This window comes from Salvelinus sp. IW2-2015, linkage group LG18, assembly GCF_002910315.2.
Source record: "Salvelinus sp. IW2-2015 linkage group LG18, ASM291031v2, whole genome shotgun sequence".
NCBI classification, from domain to species: Eukaryota; Metazoa; Chordata; class Actinopteri; order Salmoniformes; family Salmonidae; genus Salvelinus; species Salvelinus sp. IW2-2015.
This window is the reverse complement of record NC_036858.1, coordinates 55,384,025-55,405,248: the sequence shown is the minus strand read 5'-3', so window position 1 is coordinate 55,405,248 and position 21,224 is coordinate 55,384,025. Positions and strand designations below refer to the sequence as shown.

General features: G+C 44.5%; 1 protein-coding gene across 3 annotated transcripts in view; it reads right to left on the bottom strand.

Moving 5' to 3' along the window:
* Positions 1-21,224, bottom strand: part of rnf157 (ring finger protein 157) — a 42,785-nt gene that overhangs the window by 15,632 nt on the left and 5,929 nt on the right. For all 3 annotated transcript variants that reach the window (XM_024006894.1, XM_024006896.2, XM_070448620.1), the window contains exons 3-14: positions 17,251-17,339; positions 16,843-16,992; positions 16,423-16,540; positions 16,161-16,271; positions 15,713-15,760; positions 15,429-15,500; positions 13,503-13,662; positions 13,161-13,273; positions 5,698-5,930; positions 4,006-4,108; positions 3,815-3,923; positions 3,479-3,687 (exon numbers count right to left, since the gene is read on the bottom strand). In XM_024006894.1, coding sequence (XP_023862662.1) covers positions 3,479-3,687; positions 3,815-3,923; positions 4,006-4,108; positions 5,698-5,930; positions 13,161-13,273; positions 13,503-13,662; positions 15,429-15,500; positions 15,713-15,760; positions 16,161-16,271; positions 16,423-16,540; positions 16,843-16,992; positions 17,251-17,339 — 1,515 coding nt within the window. The remainder of the gene's footprint in view (positions 1-3,478; positions 3,688-3,814; positions 3,924-4,005; positions 4,109-5,697; positions 5,931-13,160; positions 13,274-13,502; positions 13,663-15,428; positions 15,501-15,712; positions 15,761-16,160; positions 16,272-16,422; positions 16,541-16,842; positions 16,993-17,250; positions 17,340-21,224) is intronic.

Genomic DNA, 21,224 nt, shown 5'->3' with positions numbered 1-21,224 from the left:
TTGGAATGGCCTAGTCAAAGTCCAGACCTAATCCCAGTTGAGATGTTGTGGCAGGACTTGAAACGAGCAGTACACGCTTGAATACCCACAAATGTGGCTGAGTTAATGCAGTTCTGCATGCAAGAGTGGGCCAAAATTCCTTCACAGCGATGTGAGAGACTGATCAACAACTACAGAAAGCCTTTGGTTGCAGTCATTGCAGCTAAAGATGGCACAACCAGTTAAGGGGGCAATTACTTTTTCACACGAGGGAATTGGGTGTTTTTCCCTTTATCTAATAGGTTTTGGTTGAAGATCTGATAACATTCAGTATCAAAAATATGCAAAAGTAGAGAAAATCAGAAAGGAGTCAAATACTTTTTCACAGCACTGTAGATCTTCTGCACAGATTCTGTCAGACTTGGGCCCTGACAGTGAAACTCAGTAAGACAAAAATAATGGTGCCCCAAAAAAGGTCCAGGTGCCAGGACAARAAATACAAATTCTATCTAGACACGGTTGCCCTAGCGCACACAAAGAATTATACCTACCTCAGCCTAGACATCAATAACACAGGTAACTTCGACAAGGTTGTGAATGATCTAAGAGACAAGGCAAGAAGGGCCCTCTATGACATAAACTCGACGTCCCAATTAGAATCTGGCCCAAAACTACTTCAATCAGTTATAGAATCCATTGCCCTTTATGGTTGTGAGGTCTGGGGTCCACTCGCCAACCAAGAATTCACAAAATGGGACAAACACCCAATTGACACTCTGCATGCAGAATTCTGAAAAAATATACTTTGTGTACAACGCAAAACCCCAAACAATGCATGCAGAGCAGAATTAGGACTATAGTTATCACAATCTGGTTAAATTAAATTCCACTATCACCTAAAAGGAAGCGATGCCCACACATTCCACATCAAAGCCCTCATCTACAGATGAGAAGTTCTCATCTACCTAGAGAAGTCCCCTCAGCCAGCTGGTTCTGGGGCTTTATTCACACCCACAAACAGAACCCACAGAGCCCCAGACCAGCAACACAATTAGACCCAACCAAATTATGAGAAAGCAAAAATATTACTATTTGACACACTGGAAAGAATCAACCAAAAAACAGAGCAAATTAGAATGCTATCTGGCCCTAAACAGAGAGTACACAGTACACACTGAGACTGACCCAAATGTAAGAAGATTCTTGACTATGTACAGACCCAGTGAGCAGAGCCTTGCTATTGAGAGAGGTCGCCATAGTCAGACCTGGCTCTGAAGTGCRCACTGTCCACAAAAGGAAACTGAGCTGCACTTCCTAACCTCCTGCCAAATGTATGACCACATTACCACAGATCACACAGACCCACAAAGAATTTGAAAACAAATCCAACATTGATAAACTGCCATACCTGTTAYGCGAAATACCACAATGTGACATCACAGCAGCAAGATTTGTGGCCCGTTGCCATGACAAGAGGGCAACCAGTAGAGCACAAACATTCTAAATACCACCAATATTTATCYTTTATTTATCTTCCCCCACTATTCGTACTACAACTATTTGCACATTGTGCAAATAGATAATGATAATATAACACTTGAAATGTCTTTATCTTTTTGAAACCTTTTTGAGTGCAATGTTTACTGTAAATTTCAACAACAACAAAAATGTATATGTGTTTCTTCTCACTTTTGTGTATTGTTTATTTCACTTGCTTTGGTGATGTAAACATACAGTGCATTCGAAAAGTATTCAGACTACTTGACTTTTTCCACATTTTGTAATGTTACATCCTTATTCTAAAATTGATTAATACATTTTTTCCCTCCACAATCTACACATATCCCACAATGACAAAGAAAAACAGGTTTATAGATTTGTTTGAGAATTATTTATTTTTTAAACGGAATATCACATTTACATAAGTATTCGGACTCTTTACTCAGTACATTGTTGAAGCACCTTTGGCAGCGATTATAGCCTTGAGTCTTCTTGGGTATGACGCTACAAGCTTGGCACACCTGTATTTGGGGAGTTTCTCCCATTCTTCTCCGCAGATCCTCTCAAGCTCTGTCAGGTTGGATAGGGAGCGTTGCTGCACAGCTATTTTCAGGTCTCTCCAGAGATGTTCGATTGGGTTCAAGTCCGGGCTCTGGCTGGGCCACTCAAGGACATTGAGACTTGTCCCGAAGCCATTCATGCGTTGTATTGGCTGTGTGCTTAGGGTCGTTGTTCTGTTTGAAGGTGAATCTTTGCCACAGTCTGAGGTCCTGAGAGCTCTGGAGCAGGTTATTCATCAAGGATCTCTCTGTACTTTGCACCGTTCATCTTTGCCTCAGTCACGCCCGTCTCCCAGTCCCTGACACTGAAAAACATCCCCACAGCATGATGCTGCCACCACATGCTTCACTGTAGGGATGGTGCCAGGTTTCCTCCAGACGTGACACTTGGATTCAGGCCAAAGAGTTCAATCGTAGTTTCATCAGACCAGAGAATCTTCTTTTCGTGGTCCGAGAGTTTTTAGGTGCCTTTTTGCAAACTCCAAGTGGGCTGTAATGTGCCTTTTAATGAGGAGTGGGCTTATGTCTGGCCACTCTACCATAAAGGCCTGATTGGTGGAGTGCTACAGAGATGGTTGTCTTTCTGGAAGGTCTCCCATCTCCACACGCAGGAAATCTAGAGCTCTGTCAGAGTGACCATTGGGTTTTGGTCCCCTCCCTGACCAAGGTCTTTCTTCCCCGATTACTCAATTTGGCCGGGCAGCCAGCTCTAGGAAGAGTCTCGGTGGTTCCAAACTTCTTCCATTTAAGAATGGTGGAGGCCACTGTGTTCTTGGGGACCTTCAATGCTGCAGAAATGTTTTGGTACCCRTCCGTAGATCTGTSCCTCGACACAATCCTGTCTCGGAGCTCTACGGACAATTCCTTCAACCTTATGGTTTCGTTTTTGCTCTGACATACACTGTCAACTCTGGGACCTTATATAGACAGGAGTGTGCCWTTCCAAATCATGTCCAATCAATTGAATTTAACACAGGTGGACTCCAATCAAGTTGTAGAAACATCTCAAGGATGAGCAATGGAAACAGAAAGAATCTGAGCTCAATTTCAAGTCTCATAGCAAAGCGTTGGAATACTAATGTAAAGAAGTTTTTTTTTGTTGAAACTTTTAAAATAAATTTGCAAAAATGTCTAAAAACCTGTATTCACTTTGTCATTATAGGGTATTGTGTGTCGATTGCTGAGGAAAAACATTTATTTAATCATTTTTAGAATAAGGCTGTAACGTAACAAAATGTGGTAAAAGTCAAGGGGTCTGAATATTTTCCGAAGGCACTGTATGTTTCCAATGCCAATACATCCCCATTGAATTGAATTGAGAGAGTGAGAGACAGAGAAAAAGAGAGACGGGGGTATTCTCTATATCACAACAAGCCATTTTTCTAGGAGTACCCCACTCTATCCTCTCTCATCCCCCTGTTCCCCCTCATGTTTCTCACCTCCCCGTCCTGKTGTGAGGGTCCCCGGCTCTCCATCGGTGCGTCCTGGATCTTCTCCCCCTCTGTGTCTCCCCCCTCCACCTCTCCCTCCGGTCCGGCCAGGTAGGAACCAGACATGGAGGACAGGGTGTCAGTGCTGATCTGAGAGTGCTGGCTGTGGGAGAAAGCCATGGACATGACTGACTGGGCCAGGCTACTYCTCACTGGATCTGTGTGGGAGAGAGAGAGAGAGCGAGAGAGAGAGGAGGAGACAATTAACAGTGTTTTATAATTTGACACATTGGACACATTTTCCATTGCCCACTGCCCACCCCCTGACAGCCCCAGCAGGACTACCTTCAGGGGAGGTGATGGTGGAGGAGAAAGGTGTCCCAGTACAGGAGGACTGGTCTATGGCTCCAGACGAGGATAGAGTCAGGTTCTCACTCTCTGAAGTTACACCACTCTGGAACAGAGAGAGTAAGGTCAAACATACACCGGACACAGACAAACACGCATACACAAACTGTGTCAGAATGTCAGTGTACCTCAAGTTGTTGTTTCCGGCGGCAGGCCTGAACCTCTGATTCACTGTGTTGTGACTTCTTTCCCTCCTCCCCTGGCAGCACCGAAGAATTCTGGGGGGGAGACCTGACACATCCCACAATGCAACAGTCAGAATCATAAACACCACAGCAAACACTAACAACTCTCCCTTTGTCCGGACATAAACACTACATGAATAGTATAGTCCATCTGTGAACACCTGCTCATCGAACATCTCATTCCAAATCATGGGCATTAATATGGAGTTGGTCCCCCCCTTTGCTGCTACAACAGCCTCCACTCTTCTGGGAGGGTTTTCCACTAAATGTTGGAACATTGCTGCGGGGACTTGCTTCCATTCAGCCACAAGAGCATCAGTGAGGTCGTGCACTGATGTTGGGCTATTAGGCCTGGCTCGCAGTCAACGTTCCAATTCATACCAAAGTTAGTCGATGGGGATGAGATCAGTGCTCTGTGCAGGCCAGTCAAGTTCTTCCACACCGATCTCGACAAACCATTTCTGTATGGACCTCGCTTTGTGCACGGGAGCATTGTCATGCTGAAACAGGAAAGGGCCTTCCCCAAACTGTTGCCACAAAGTTGAAAGCACAGAATCGTCTACAATGTACTTGTATGTTGTAGCGTTAAGATTCCCCTTCACTGGAGCTAAGGGGACTAGCTCGAACCATGAAAAACAGCCCCAGACCATTATTCCTCCTCCACCAAACTTTACAGTTGGCACTTTGCATTCGGGCAGGTAGCYTTCTCCTGGCATCAGCCAAACACAGATTTGTCCGTTGGACTGCCAGATGGTGAAGCATGATTCATCACTCCAGTGAAGNAGGTAGCATTCTCCTGGCATCAGCCAAACACAGATTTGTCCGTTGGACTGCCAGATGGTGAAGCATGATTCATCACTCCAGTGAAGGCGTCCAATGGCGGCAAGCTTTACAACCACTCCAGCCGACGCTTGTCATTGCGCCTGGTGATCTTAGGCTTGTGTGCGGCTGTTCAGCCTTGGAAACCCATTTCATGAAGCTCCCGATGAACAGTTCTTGGGCTGACGTTTCTTCCAGAGGCAGTTTGGAACTTGGTAGTGAGTGTTGCAACTGAGGACAGAGAATTTTTTCAGCACTCTGCGGTCCCYTTCTGTGAGCTTGTGTGGCCTARCACTTCACGGCTGAGCCATTGTTGSTCATAGACATTTCCACTTCACAATAACAGCACTTATAGMTCACCAGGGCAGCTCTAGCTGGGCAGAAATTTGWCGAACTGACTTGTTGGAAAGATGGCATCCTATGAAGGTGCCACGTTGAAAGTCACTGAGCTCTTCAGTAAGGCCATTCTACTGCCAATGTTTGTCTATGGAGATTGCTTGAATGTGTGCTCGATTTTATACACCTGTCATTAATGGGTGTGGCTAAAATAGCCAAATCCTCTAATTTTGAAGGGGTGTCCACATACTTTTGAATATATAGTGTATTTTCTATTAGCTAAACCTTTAAAAGTCATAGGAAATGAATTCCTATTCAAATGTACAGTATGTTTGTATGTGTCTGCATCCCAAATGGCACCCTACTCCCCATGTAGTGCACAACTTTTGAACAGACCTCAGGTCAAAACTAGTGCACTTTATAGGGAATATGGTGCCATTTGGGACACAACCTATGTCTCCAGGTGTTTGCTCCACTTACTTGGAGCCGCTCTTCTTCAGTTTGAGTCCCTGGCTTGAGTTGGAGTGGTCCAGGYGGGACATGGAGTGTGCCGGGGCGGGGTGGGTCTCACTGCTGTAGGGGGGCAGGGTCCCCGAGATGTGGCCCCCAGAGAGGTCCTGCAGAGGGGGGGCAAAGGGAGACACGCTCAGGGGCCCGTTCAGAGCCTCCAGGAGGGACACGACCTCATACCCTGGGGGAATGTGATCCGACACCTGGGGAAGGGTGGGGGGAAAGGAGAGAGAGGAAGGATGTGACAAAGGTAGAAAGAACAAAAAAAAGAGATGAGCTGTTATGTTGCTATACGCCAGCGATCACCAACTGGTCGATCTCGACAAGTCGATCACCAAACGATTACATTTTTTCATGTTGCTCTGTTGGCGGGAAGGTGCACTTCATTCAGAAGCCCTGCACACCGGGTAGGCAAAGTGTTCCCATTTTGAACCATTTCATCTGTCTGAAAAGACGAACTCCACCTACCCTGTGGACCGGGAGATCTGTGGCTAAATCGAGTGTGCCTACTGCCCTGGCCAATCAGATAGCTCAAATCACCATGCCTACAGCTGTATATACAGTTGAAGTTGGAGGTTTACATACACTAAGGTTGGAGAGCTAACCATGTCTTGCTCCCAGAAAAACTAAACAACTTCTTTGCTCACTGAGGACAATGCTCGCTTTGAGGACAATACAGTGCCACCGACACGGCCRGCTACCAAAACCTGCGGGCTCTCCTTCACCGCAGCCAATGTGAGTAAAACATTTAAASGTATTAACCCTCGCAAGGCTGCCAGCCCAGACGGTATCCCTAGCCGCATCCTCAGAGCATGCGCAGACCAGCTGGCTGGTGTGTTTACGGACATATTCAATCAATCCCTATCCCAGTCTGCTGTTCCCACATTTTTCAAGATGGCTACCATTGTTCCTGTTCCCAAGAAAGCCAAGGTAACTGAGCTAAACGACTATCGCCCCGTAGCACTCACTTCTGTRATCATGAAGTTCTTTGAGAGACTAGTCAAGGATCATATCACCTCCACCCTACCTGACACCCTAGACCCACTCCAATTTGCTTACCGCCACAATAGGTCCACAGATGACACAATCGCAATCACACTGCCCTAACCCATCTGGACAAGAGGAATACCTATGTAAGAATGCTGTTCATCGCCTACAGCTCAGCATTTAACACCATAGTACCCTCCAAACTCGTCATTAAGCTCAAGACCCTGGGTCTCGACCTCGCCCTGTGCAACTGGGTCCTGGACTTTCTGACGGGACGCCCCCAGGTGGTGAGGGTAGGAAACAACATCTCCACCCCGCTGATCCTCAACACTGGGGCCCCACAAGGGTGCGTTCTTCACCATCTCCTGTACTCCCTGTTCACCCATGACTGCGTGGCCATGCACGCCTCCAACTCAATCGTCAAGTTTGCAGACGACACTACAGTGGTAGGCTTGATTACCAACTTTGACGAGACGGCCTACAAGGAGGATGTGAGGGCCCTCGGAGTGTGGTGCAAGAAAATAACCTCACACTCAACGTCAACAAAACAAAGGAGATGATTGTGGACTTCAGGAAACAGCAGAGGGAGCACCCCACTATCCACATCGACGGGACAGTAGTGGGAGAAGGTGGAAAGTTTTAAGCTCCTCGGTGTACACATCACGGACAAACTGAAATGGTCCACCCACACAGACAGCGTGGTGAAGAAAGCGCAACAACGCCTCTTCAACCTCAGGAGGCTGATGAAATTTGGCTGTCACCAAAAACACTCACAAACTTTTAACAATGCACAAATGAGAGCATCCTGACGGGCTGTATCACTGCCTGGTACGGCAACTTTTCCGCCCACAACAATAAGGATCTCCAGAGGGTAGTGAGGTCTGCACAACGCATCACCGGGGCAAACTACCTGCCCTCCAGGACACCTACACCACCCAATGTCACAGGAAGGCCAAAAAGATCATCAAGGACAACAACCACCCGAGCCACTGCCTGTTCACCCCGCTATCATCCAGAAGGTGAGGTCAGTACAGGTGCATCAAAGCTGGCACCAAGAGACTGAAAAACAGCTTCTATCTCAAGGCCATCAGAATGTTAAACAGCCATCACTAACATTGAGTGACTGCTGCCAACATACTGACTCAAATCTCTAGCCACTTTAATAATACAAAATTGGATGTACATTTAACATTTACATTTAAGTCATTTAGCAGACGCTCTTATCCAGAGCGACTTACAAATTGGTGCATTCACCTTATGATATCCAGTGGAACAACCACTTTACAATAGTGCATCTAACTCTTTTAAAGGGGGGGGGGTTAGAAGGATTACTTTATCCTATCCTAGATTCCTTAAAGAGGTGGGGTTTCAGGTGTTCCGGAAGGTGGTGATTGACTCCGCTGACCTGGCGTCGTGAAGTCCACATGTAATAAATGTATCACTAGTCCATTTAAACAATGCCCCTTTATATAATGGTTACATAGCCTCATTACTCATTGTAACGTCTGGAGAGTGATGGGTGGTGAGTCAGACGCAGAGAGCAGAAGGTTGACGGGAAAAACGCTTTAATGTCCTTTGCACAGTAACCAGTTACAAACATGGGTGAAGCCCAAAACACAGGCGCAACAAACCCAAAACCATAGTTACCAAAATACCGGACAGCGAAAACCCAAAAGAACACAAACACCACTAACGTAAAATAACAACAAGCCCGCACAAACACCAGCGGGCTAAACAACTTAAATAACACCCATCCCGAAACCCCAACAAGGAACAGGTGAAACAATTAGACAAAACAAACAAAGGAAAAAGGATCGGTGGCAGCTAGTAGACCGGCGACGACGACCGCAGAGCGCCACCCAAACAGGAAGGGGAGCCACCTTCGGTGGTATTCGTGACACTCATCCCATATGTATATACTGCACTCTACCATCTACTGCATCTTGCCTATGCCATACGGCCATCGCTCATCCATATATTTATATGACATATTCTTATTCATTCCTTTACACTTGTGTGTAAAAGGTAGTTATTGTGAAATTGTTAGATTACTTGTTAGATATTACTGCATGGTCGGAACTAGAAGCACAAGCATTTCGCTACACTCGCATTAACATCTGCTAACCATGTGTATGTGACGAATAAAATGTGATTTGATTTGAGTCATTAAACCTAATTTTTCAAGCACTCCACAAATTTCTTGTTACAAACTATAGTTTTGGTAAGTCGGTTAGGACATCTACTTTGTGCATGACACAAGCCATTTTTCCAACAATTGTTTAGAGACAGATATATTCACTTATACTTCACTGTGTCACAATTCCAGTGGGTCAGAAGTTTACATACACTAAGTTGACTGTGCCTTTAAACAGCTTGGAAAATTCCAGAATATTCTGTCATGGCTTTAGAAAATTCTGATAGGCTAATTGACATAAGTTGAGTCAATTGGAGGTGTACCGCTGGATGTATTTCAAGGCCTAACTTCAAACTCAGTGCCTCTTTGCTTGACATCATGGGAAATCAAAAGAAATCAGCCAAGACTCCAGAAAAAAAATTGTAGACCTCCACAAGTCTGGTTCATCCTTCGGAGCAATTTCTAAATGCCTGAAGGTACCACGCTCATCTGTACAAACAATAGTACCAAAGTATAAACACCATGGGACCACACAGCCGTCATACGCTCAGGAAGGAGGCGCGTTCTGTCTCCTAGAGATAAACGCACTTTGGTGCAAAAAGTGCAAATCAATCCCAGAACAACAGCAAAGGACCTTGTCAAGATGCTGGAGGAAACAGGTACAAAAGTATCTATATCCACAGTAAAACGAGTCCTATATTGACACAACCTGAAAGGCCGCTCAGCAAGGAAGAAGCCACTGCTCCAAAACTGCCATAAAAAAAGCCAGACTACGGTTCGCAACTGCACATGGTGACTTTTTGGAGAAATGTCCTCTGGTCTGATGAAACAAAAATAGAACTGTTTGGCCATAATGACCATTGTTACGTTTGGAGGAAAAAGGGGGAGGCTTGCAAGCCAAAGAACAGCATCCCAACTGTGAAGCACGGGGGTGGCAGCATCATGTTGTGGGGGTGCTTTGCTGCAGGAGGGACTGGTCCACTTCACAAAACAGATGGCATCATGAGGTAGGAAAATTATGTGGATATATTGAAGCAACATCTCAAGACACAGTCAGGAAGTTAAAGCTTGGTCGCAAATGGGTCTTCCAAATGGACAATGACCCCAAGCATACTTCCAAAGTTGTGGCAAAAGGGCTTAAGGACAACAAAGTCAAGGTATTGGAGTGGCCATCACAAAGCCCTGACCTCAATCCAATAGAACATTTGTGGGCAGAACTGAAAAAGTGTGTGCGAGCAAGGAGGCCTACAAAACCTGACTCAGTTACACCAGCTCTGTCAGGATGAATGGGCCAAAATTCACCCAACTTATTGTGGGAAGCTTGTGGAAGGATATCCGAAACGTTTGACCCATGTTAAACTTCTGACCCACTGGGAATGTGATGAAAGAAATAAAAGCTGAAATAAATCATTCTCTCTTACTATTATCTCTAACATTTCCACATTCTTAAAATAAAGTGATGATCCTAACTGACCTAAGACAGGGAATGTTTACTAGGATTAAATGTCAGGAATTGCAAAAAACTGAGTTTAAATGTATTTGGCTAAGGTGTATGTAAACTTACGACTTCAACAGTATACAGACCAGTCAAAAGTTTGGAACACACTACTCATTCAAGGGTTTTTCTTTATTTTTACTATTTTCTACATTGTAGAATAGCGAATACATCAAAACTATGAAATAACACATATGGAATCATGTACTAACCAAAAAAGTGTTAAACAAATTTTGTAGCCACCCTTTGCCTTGATGACAGCTTTGCACACTCTTGGCATTCTCTCAACCAGCTTCATGAGATAGTCACCTGGAATGCATTTCAATTAACAGGTGTGCATTGATAAAAGTTAATTTGTGGAATTTCTTTCCTTCTTAATGCATTTGAGCCAATCAGTTGTGTTGTGACAAGGTAGGGGTGGTATACAGAAGATAGCACTATTTGGTAAAAGACCAAGTCCATAGTATGTTAAGAACAGCTCAAATAAGCAAAGAGAAACGACAATACATTGTTACTTTAAAACATGAAGGTCAGTCAATGCTGAAAATGTCAAGACCTTTGAAAGTGCAGTCGCAAAAACAATCAAGCGCTATGATGAAACTGACTCTCATGAGGACCGCCACAGGAAAGGAAGATCCAGCAGTTACCTCTGCTGCAGAGGATACATTTATTAGAGTTAACTGCACCTCAGATTGCAGCCCAAATAAATGCTTCACAGAGTTCAAGTAACAGACACAACTCAAAATCAACTGTTCAGAGGAGCCTGCGTGAATCAGGCCTTCATGGTCGAATTGCAGCAGAGAAACCACTACCAGAGCACACCAATAAGACGAAGAGACTTGCTTGGGCCAAGAWACACGAGCAATGGACATTAGACAGGTGGAAATTTGACCTTTGGTATGATGAGTACACATTTTTGATTTTTGATTCTGACACTGTCAGTGATTTATTTTGAATACAAGGCASACTTAACCAGCATGGCTGGTTTGCGCTTAATGGGACTATCATTTGTTTCTCAACAGGACAATGACCCAACACACCCCCAGGCTGTGTAAGGGCTATTTGACCAAGAAGGAGAGTGATGGAGTGCTGCATCAAATGACCTGGCCTCCACAGCCACCCGACCTCAACCTGTCACGCCTGCTACTGCTCCCCCTCTCTGGCGCTCGAGGGGGCCAGGCTGCCCATCATTACGCACACCTGTCACCATCATTATGCGCATCAGCACTTCATTGGACTCACCTGGACTCCTTCACTTTGTTGATTGCCTCCTCTACATATGTCTGCTTCTCAGTTTGTTCCCCGTGTCAGCATTAATGTTGTTTTGTTTTCCCTGTCCAGACGCTGTCTGTGTTTTGTTTCATGTCTATTATTTATTAAATGTTCACTCCCTTTACTTACTTTTGTCTCCCAGCATCTGTCCTTACAAAATGCTGACACCAATGTTGGAAGCATCAGGGAGTTTGTTTTGTTTTTTGTTTTGGTTGGTGACGTCGGGTCCGGGTGCCGCTGCCGAAGGAACCGGGGGTGCAGCCGACTCGTCAGGKTCCCACCCCTCAGCCACCTCGTCAGGCTCCCACGCCTCAGCGGGCTCGGCAGGCTCCCATCCCGCATCACGCCTCAGCCGACTCGTCGGGCTCCCACGCCTCAGCCGACTCGTCGGGCTCCCACGCCTCTAGCCCCCCCCTAGAGGGGGGGGGGGTACTGTCACGCCTGCTCCCGCTCCCCCTCTCTGGTGCTCAAGGGCGCCAGGCTGCCCATCATTACGCACACCTGTCACCATCATTATGCGCATCATCGCTTCATTGGACTCACCTGGTGTCACGGATCCCTCCGTAACTTTCATTACGCACACCTGTCCCCTATTTCCACTGATTGTATTTGTATATATGTGCCRTTTGGTTTCCATTGGGCTGTTGTTTATTGTTACTATGTCCGTTGGTGCCTGTGAGTACCTGTGCTGTGTGTTTTGGCTTTTTTGCGGATTGTGCAGATGATTACGGGTCTCGTCCCGTGTGTTAATCATTGTGCGCATGTGTTATTTATTCGAGGTACTCCTCGCTCTTTTGTTTTGGGTTTCTACCCTGTGTTTTMTTACGTGTTTGTATGGTATTCGTCCCCGTGGCTTTACACAGCACACCGTACTTTGGGCTTAATTAAAATAAAATATTACGTATTCCTGTGCCTGTCTCCCGAATCTCTTCATACCAACGTGACACCTGGACTTCTTCACTTTGTTGATTGCCCCCTCTATATCTGTCTGCTCCTCAGTTTGTTCCCCATGTCAGCATTAAMGTTGTTTTGTTTTCCCTGTCCGTGTTTTGTTTCATGCTCGTTATTTATTAAATGTTCACTCCCTGTACTTGCTTCTCGTCTCCCAGCGTCTTTCCTTACACAACCCAATTGAGATAGTTTGGGATGAGTTGGACTGCAGAGTGAAGAAAAAGCAGCCAACAAGTGCTCAGCATATGTGGGAACTCCTTCAAGACTGTTGGAAAAGCATTCCAGGTGAAACTGGTTGAGTGAAGATGGTTGAGAGAATGCCAAGAGTGTGCAAAGCTGTCATCAAGGCAAAGGGTGGCTACTTTGAAAAATCTCAAATCTAAAATATATTTTGATTTGTTTAACACTTTTCTGYTTATTACATGATTCCATATGTGTTATTTCATAGTTGTGATGTCTTCACTATTATTCTACAATGTAGAAAATAGTAAAAATAAAGAAAAACGCTTGAATGAGTAGTTGTGTCCAAACTTTTGGATGTTACTGTATGTATATATATATATTTTTTTAAGTGTGTGTATGTGTACATATTACCGAGTGTTCCTCTGAGTCAGAGGTCTGGGAGGTGATGACGGGGTTAAATCTGGCAGGAGAGAGAGGACTCAGCTTCTTCCTCATTGCTCGGATCTGCAGCAGTGCCCGGAACGCTGAAGACSCATTATAACATGCTTAAGTATTGATGTGAAGGTCTTATGCAGCATTATAGACTCACACAGTCTGCAGATAGGGCAGCAGTTAGCCTGATAACTGAGCATGTATTACTGTAGGTATTGCTATGAAGGTCCTAAGCATCTATTAAGTATTGCTATGAAGGTATTAGGAATGCCAACATATGGCTTACAAAGGTCTTATGTAGCATCATAAACATAGACTCACGCAGTCTGCAGATGGGGCAACAGTTGGCCTGGTAGCGGAGTGTGTCGGCGCAGGCATTGCAGAGACACAGGTGTCTGCAGGGCAGGATGAGTGTGTCGCGGACGTCCGAKAGACACACCACACACTCCGCACTGTTATCACTGATCTCATCATCCACAACCTGGGGCCAACATAATCAATGAATCAATACATAAATCAATCAATACATCAATACATCATTTACATTCACAGAGCAGTATGGTAGCTTGAGCAAGCAATATTGTAAAAATAATTAAATTCCTTTGCATATTCATAGGAAACAACTTTGCCAGCATTATCATGTCATAAAATAGCCAGATGGAAATGTCATTAGCTAGCAAAGTTTGTCAAAAATAGCTAGCAATGCTAACGTTAGCTAGCTAAAATCCGGTGGCCTCAGCTCAATCTTAGCTAGCTAGCTAATYTTATACTGCATATAAAGTCAATCTGGAGACATCAAAATGATGAGAAGAGGTTTTCCTACTAGTTATTTGCCTTCCTTTGAATGTCATTGTATTTCCAAGCCACTATAATGCACTTTCGATGAAATATTCTTCAGCGCTAATTGACAATGCATTGAGTAGAATGCTCAGTCGGGCATCAGTCCAAAACGAATGTTCAAAACAATATTGTGACGAAACATGCAACTCATGAATACTCTAACCAATTCTACAGAGAGTGATTTGGAAAGTTTTTTAACAAAAAGTGTTGTGGTCACTACACTGTAACATAAAACTGTAAATTATACGGTAATTTTGGGTATAATCAACAGTAAAATACTCTGAAACGTTTTAGTGCAGCATACTGTAAATGATGGTGCATTGTGGGAAAATGTTGTGGAATTGCTGTATTTCGATTGGTACTCTAATTCTACCCCACAGAAGACATTACTGTACCATATCTTTGGAATGACAAAAATCTTTTGACCACTAGTGGATACATGATATAGTTCCCAAACTTTTTCACTCAGGKCCCCCTTCCAGCACTGGGGAACATCGCGCCCCCCTGTGCTGGTGGGTGCCAAGTCTATTTCTATGGGCACAAGCACTGTTCATGACTCAAGCTGTTCACATCCCTCTTGTTGGTGGGAAGAAAGGGTTAAAGCTTATTTTTGCTGTTTTAAAGCAAATTTTCTTATAATGCTATACATTTTMCCATGTCTAATGTGATATTTGAATGACAGGAACATTACTACAAAATCTATGGCCWACAAAAACTAGCTACATTTTTTTAGCTGACATAGGCTAGTTGATCGGAACATTTCTGACAAGTTATAAATAGCTCTCTAAGATATGCAATGACTGACATGATAAGAGGAAAACTGATGATGCACTACTCATGAGTATGATGCACCCCCGAATCCCCCTGCCGCCCCCTCGCCCCCTCCTAGGGGGCACGCCCKACAGTTTAGGAACCACTGGTATAGGGGAAAAATTGGAGTGGCAACAAGTCTTAAACCTTAAATGGTTGAGCATTTTGCCATGTGCTTTTGGTCTGTTTTGCCCTGTAGTCACTACCAGTTTGGAAGCCTTTGTGAAGGCCTCTAGAAGTGCAAGTGATATAAACACCAAATATTCATGAATAAACCTGCTGTAATGTGTAAACACTTCACCTAGCATCCAACCTGCTTGCACCAATCCCTTGTAATTACAGTAAAATACTGTGAAAAGCAAACTCCTCCCCTCCGTTCATTCATTCATTTATTCCGATGTACTTTTTTTACAGTAAGATAAGGTCAATTTTACAGTATTGTACTGTGCTTTGATACCCTATTTATATTACAGTAGGTYAACTGTAATATGACATACATCATTTTACTTGCCACTGAGCTGTCTGTAAGCTACTGTCAAATTCACAGGAACCCCTTTACAGTGTAGTCCCTAAACAACCAAATTCTCAGCTGTGTACCTTTGATTCTTGGCTATTGTACTTGTTCTCGATGCCGTAGATCTCCTGAAGAAGGTAACTCACTCCATCTACCTGGAGAGGACAGGAAACATGTTGGGGATGAGAGAGAAGGTTTCAGTATAAAACATACCAGGAATGATAGTGAAAGGGGGAGCGAGAGATTGGAAGAGAGAGGGGAAAGAGGTAAGCAAGGCAGGAAAAAGGGGTGGTAAGGTACAGTTCAGAGTGAGATGAGAGCAGGAGGAGAGAGAGAGAAGAGGAGAACTTGGTGGAAACAAACTCACCACTTGTTTCTGCTTCAGAGGTTTGACACAGTAGCTTCCATCCATGTGCTGTGGAACAAACAGTAGATACTTAGCCAATGCTTATACCAATCCAGTCCCACTGGACAAAGACATCAGTTCAACGTCTAGTTTTGATTGACATTTTATTGGGTTGTCAACTAACATGAATTCAACGTGAAATCAACATAKAATTTTACCACGTCACTGGGTTTTAAAAGTTGAATGAAAAAAAGACAAACATTCCCCAAATTCCTTTACATTGATGACTCCACTCAGTTTATTTATGTGTTGAAATAATGTGGAAACAACGTTCATTCAACCAGTTTGTGCCCAGTGGGATGCTTTTAAATCCAGAGTCAACTGCATCTCAAAACATYATAGACAAACTTTAAATTAATTGAACACTTGACTTACAATACTACAGCACATCCAACTCCAAGCTCCATACCTTTTCAAAGGTGGCCAGGAGGACATGGGAGTGACCCATGTGATCTTCCCCCTCGTCTACTGTCGCTTGAATGACCATGGGAAACACATCCTTATCCATGTCAAACAGCAACTAGTAAGATGGAGGGAGAGAGAGAGAGAGAGGGTGGAGGAAGAGAGAGAAAAGAGGGAGATAAAGATAGGTTATACACTGAAACACACACTTACTTCCTACTAATATGAATAAACACACACTCACACGCTCACACACACACAGCCCATACCTCCTCATCGGCCCAATCTGACAGGTTGACGGAGTGCGAGGACAGACAGAACTGCTGACAGACTCCTCTCTTAAAGTGCACCATTTCTGACTGGAGAGAGCTGTCCTGGGGAAGGTAACTATAGGAGAGATACACACTCTTAGAAAAAGAAGATGATATCTAGAACCGTAAAGTGTTCTTCAGCTGTCCCCATCAAAGAACCGTTTGAAGAACCCTTTTTGGATGCAGGTAGAACGCGTATGGTTCCAGGTAGAACACTTTTGGGTTCCAAGTATAACCTGTTCTGTTACCCAAAAGGGTTCTACCTGGAACCAAAAAGGGTTCTCCTATGGGGACAGAGGAAGAACCCCTTTGGAAGCCTTTTTTCTAAGAGTGCAGAAAGATAAACACACAAGCATGCACACACACACACAGACTTACATTGGCACTCCGTTGTGGAACTCCTCTATAGCTTGATAGTAGATGGTGATGGCCACCTGTGTGTCAGCATCGAAGGTGAACTCTATGCTGTAACAGGCTTTGCTTTTCCCTGRCACTTCCTCCCCTGGCAGCTTCAGGCCGTCACTACACCTGCCATACCACACCGAAACACAGCTAGCATCATCTACACACTGTTACAATTAGCATAGTAAGAGTAAAGGGAGTAATCACAGGACCCAGAACCAAAGCTTGCGAAAGCCTCCGGCCAGCTACTCGACTTGGTTCTGGGGGGGATAAGTGGAGATGTTGGACTAGTGCAATAAAACACAGACTAAGCATAAGTGYAATAATAATAATAAAAGGGATATAAACTACAAATCAATTATGTGTTTTGTGAGAGATACTCACCGTACAAGCCTCAGCGTATCCTTACGGATGTTTATAAGGCTTCGTAGCGTCTTCACTGGCTCCTGAGGTGGCGGGGCTGCATAGGGGAACTGTAAAGGAACCAAACACAAAAGGTCACATCAACAACAATATCAACAACAAAAGAGTCACATGATCTGATTTACTAATCACCAAGCCCTTGATCAGTTGAATCAGGTGTGTTAGTGCTGGAACAAAAGCTTGCACACTATCTGCATACCCAATTAAAACATTAGATATATTTTCTTTACACCATTTTTTTTACTGTACTTTACACAATCTTTGCACAAACCGTGTTTTTGTTGCTGACTCTGTGTAAGAAGAAAGTTGTGGGTGGTTAACAGGAAAGGCTCCTGCTGGGCCCAGATGTGTTATTATACTGAATACTGTGGCATTCATTAAAACGCACACACACCAGGAAAATTCTGCTATGGGATCTGTAGAGTAGGAATGACAAGGCTGTTTTTCAGTACAGGGAAGACACACGCATTCATGCGCACACACACACATAAACACTCCCTTCCCTCTCTCTTTGCAGTCTGAATATGACTGTATTACAGCAGTAAACTGCTGTTTAAATCCCCAATATATCAGGCCTGAGTGTTTATAGAAACAGCTGTCGAGGTCCAGCCACACACACGGACACACATAATATAGGCTATACATATCTAGTGCAGGGGGACTAGACCTATGCTGTAGATCACAGTTAACTCAGGGACAGATGAGAGAAATGTACTAAGTGGGGTAGGGAGATGTGGGTCTGSATTGCCATCTGCTTAGAGAGGGCAGTATGACTCATATAGCAGGATATGAGAGAGAGAGAGAGAGAGTTTGAACCGCTTTGGCTGTAAGCTATTATGACCCCACTCCTGAAAGCTAAGATCCTCTGGAGCATGGATGTGCTTTCTGTTCCCCTCATAAGAATATAGTTGAATGGCCCTGTCATAGCCCTTCTATGGATAGCCGTTCCACTCCCTATTTAATCTTGTGACTGACTGGGTTCGAACCAGGTCTTCTGCATGTCACAAGACTGTCAGCCCACTATGTTAGCCCACATGGATTAGTTCAGGAAGCTAACAGAAGTCTTCAAATCTCCAGCAAGGTTCATCGAACCACCTCGGTTACATTTCACCCCCCTTTGACCTCCTACTCAAAGATCACGGCACCAATATAACTGACTGGGTTCTAAATCAGGCCTACTGCACAACAACACTTACAGTGTCAGACAGAAGCAGAAGGATCTGTGCACCCCATTTAATGAGAGTGCAACAGAGGTGGTTTGGTGATCCYTCCATGTGATGAGTAGCRTCGTAATTACCAGACTGATTATCACGTGTAGTGAACCATTCATGTAAGCTTGCGGGATCAGGCCTCTCGCGAGGCTATGAGATGAGCAACCTTGGCTGAGACATGAATACGTGTTAGTTTGGCTAATGAGGGTCTAACCCAGGTCTCCTGTGCACCAGATAATGCAACTTTTCAGGTCTTTTCAGACAAGTTACTCGTCACATGAATGTGGTTACCGAACTACCTGTGTTACACTTCTCCCCCCTTTTACCTCCTCCTTGAAGAGACCAAACCTAACAAGGCGAGACCCAAATGCAGACACAGGAGGCAGATGGTTGGAGTCTTACAATGTTTATTAATCCAAAGGGGTAGGCAAGAGAATGGTCGTGGACAGGCAAAAACCAGATCAGAGTCRAGGAGGTACAGAGTGGCAGACAGGCTTGTGGTCAAGGCAGGCAGGTACAAAGTCCAGAATCAGGCAAGGGTCAAAACCGGGAGGACTAGAAAAAGGAGAACGCAAAAAGCAGGAGAACGGAAAAACCGCTCGTTGACTTAGAAACATACAAGACGAACTGGCACAGAGGAACAGGAAACACAGGGATAAATACACTGGGGAAAATAAGCGACACCTGGAGGGGGTGGAGACAATCACAAGGACATGTGAAACAGATCAGGGCGTGACAAAACCAAGTCAAAGGACCAATGTTTAGGGTTTTAGCTCAACAGGCTAACACATTCTTAACCCAGTCAGTCACATGTCTGTCTCTTATACACATCTAGATGTGTATAAGAGACAGGGCGAGACCCAAATGCAGACACAGGAGGCAGATGGTTGGAGTCTTACAATGTTTATTAATCCAAAGGGGTAGGCAAGAGAATGGTCGTGGACAGGCAAAAACCAGATCAGAGTCTAGGAGGTACAGAGTGGCAGACAGGCTTGTGGTCAAGGCAGGCAGGTACAAAGTCCAGAATCAGGCAAGGGTCAAAACCGGGAGGACTAGAAAAAGGAGAACGCAAAAAGCAGGAGAACGGAAAAACCGCTCGTTGACTTAGAAACATACAAGACGAACTGGCACAGAGGAACAGGAAACACAGGGATAAATACACTGGGGAAAATAAGCGACACCTGGAGGGGGTGGAGACAATCACAAGGACATGTGAAACAGATCAGGGCGTGACAAAACCAAGTCAAAGGACCAATGTTTAGGGTTTTAGCTCAACAGGCTAACACATTCTTAACCCAGTCAGTCACATGTTAACCTTATAATATCTACAATAAATCAGCCCTGGAATTTCTAACACACCGGCCCATTCTTTACCTTGAGGCTCCCCATACCGGCCCTTTTCCTCCAGGCCCCCCCCCCATTATTTTCCTCCAGGCCCCCACACGGGCCCATTCTTTTCCTTGAGGCCCCCATTATTAGCCAGATAATTTACATTTTGTCCCGCCCTGACCTTAGAGATCCTTTTTATGTCTCTATTTGGTTGGGTCAGGGTGTGATTTGGGGTGGGTATTCTATGTTCTTTCATTCTATTATTTGTATTTCTATGTTTTGGCCAGGTAGGCTTCTCAATCAGGGACAGCTGTCTATCGTTGTCTCTGATTGAGAACCATACTTAGGAAGCCCTTTTTCCCACCTGTCTTTGTGGGAGGTTGTCGTCTGTGGTTGTTGGCACTATAGCTTCACAGTTTTTTGGATTGTTTATTGTTGGCGTCATATAAATAAAGTAATATGTACGCTCACCACGCTGCACCTTGGTCCTCTTCATTCAACGGCCGTGACACCCTGCTTAAAACTAGACTGTGTAACACAAACTAACACATTTTCAGGTCTAAGGCAAGGTTCTCATCACATAGACATGGATCACATAATCACATTCTTTTGATGAGTAACCTTGCTGAATCTTGAAGACTTGCATTAGTGTAGCAGATGGGGATCTGTGAAACTCACTCCTCAGCCTGAAGTGTCGCCCCTTGTGCAATTGAAGAAGGCCTTTTTTAATAGTAGGATGGGTTGGAATGATTCAGGAGGGTGTTTTCGAGGAAGAAGTCCTTAGTTAGGGTACTTGTTAAGCAAGCAGCATGCCGTCCTTTACATGAACTTCCTGAACGTATCCCTCCCTATAGGCTTTAGCTAAGTGTACTAACACAATCTTGGGAGATACAGGAAACCTAGTTTGAACCCAGTCAGTCACAAGATCAAAATTAAATAGGGAGTGGAAAGGCTATCTTTAGAAGGGCTATGACAGAGCATTTAAACTACACTGCTCAAAAAAATGAAGGGAACACTTAAACAACACAATGTAACTCCAAGTCAATCACACTTCTGTGAAATCAAACTGTCCACTTAAGAAGCAACACTGATTGACAATAAATTTCACATGCTGTTGTGCAAATGGAATAGACAAAAGGTGGAAATTATAGGAAATAGCAAGACACCCCCAATAAAGGAGTGGTTCTGCAGGTGGTGACCACAGACCACTTCTCAGTTCCTATGCTTCCTGGCTGATGTTTTGGTCACTTTTGAATGCTGGCGGTGCTTTCACTCTAGTGGTAGCATGAGACAGAGTCTACAGCCCACACAAGTGGCTCAGGTAGTGCAGCTCATCCAGGATGGCACATCAATGCGAGCTGTGGCAAGAAGGTTTGCTGTGTCTGTCAGCGTAGT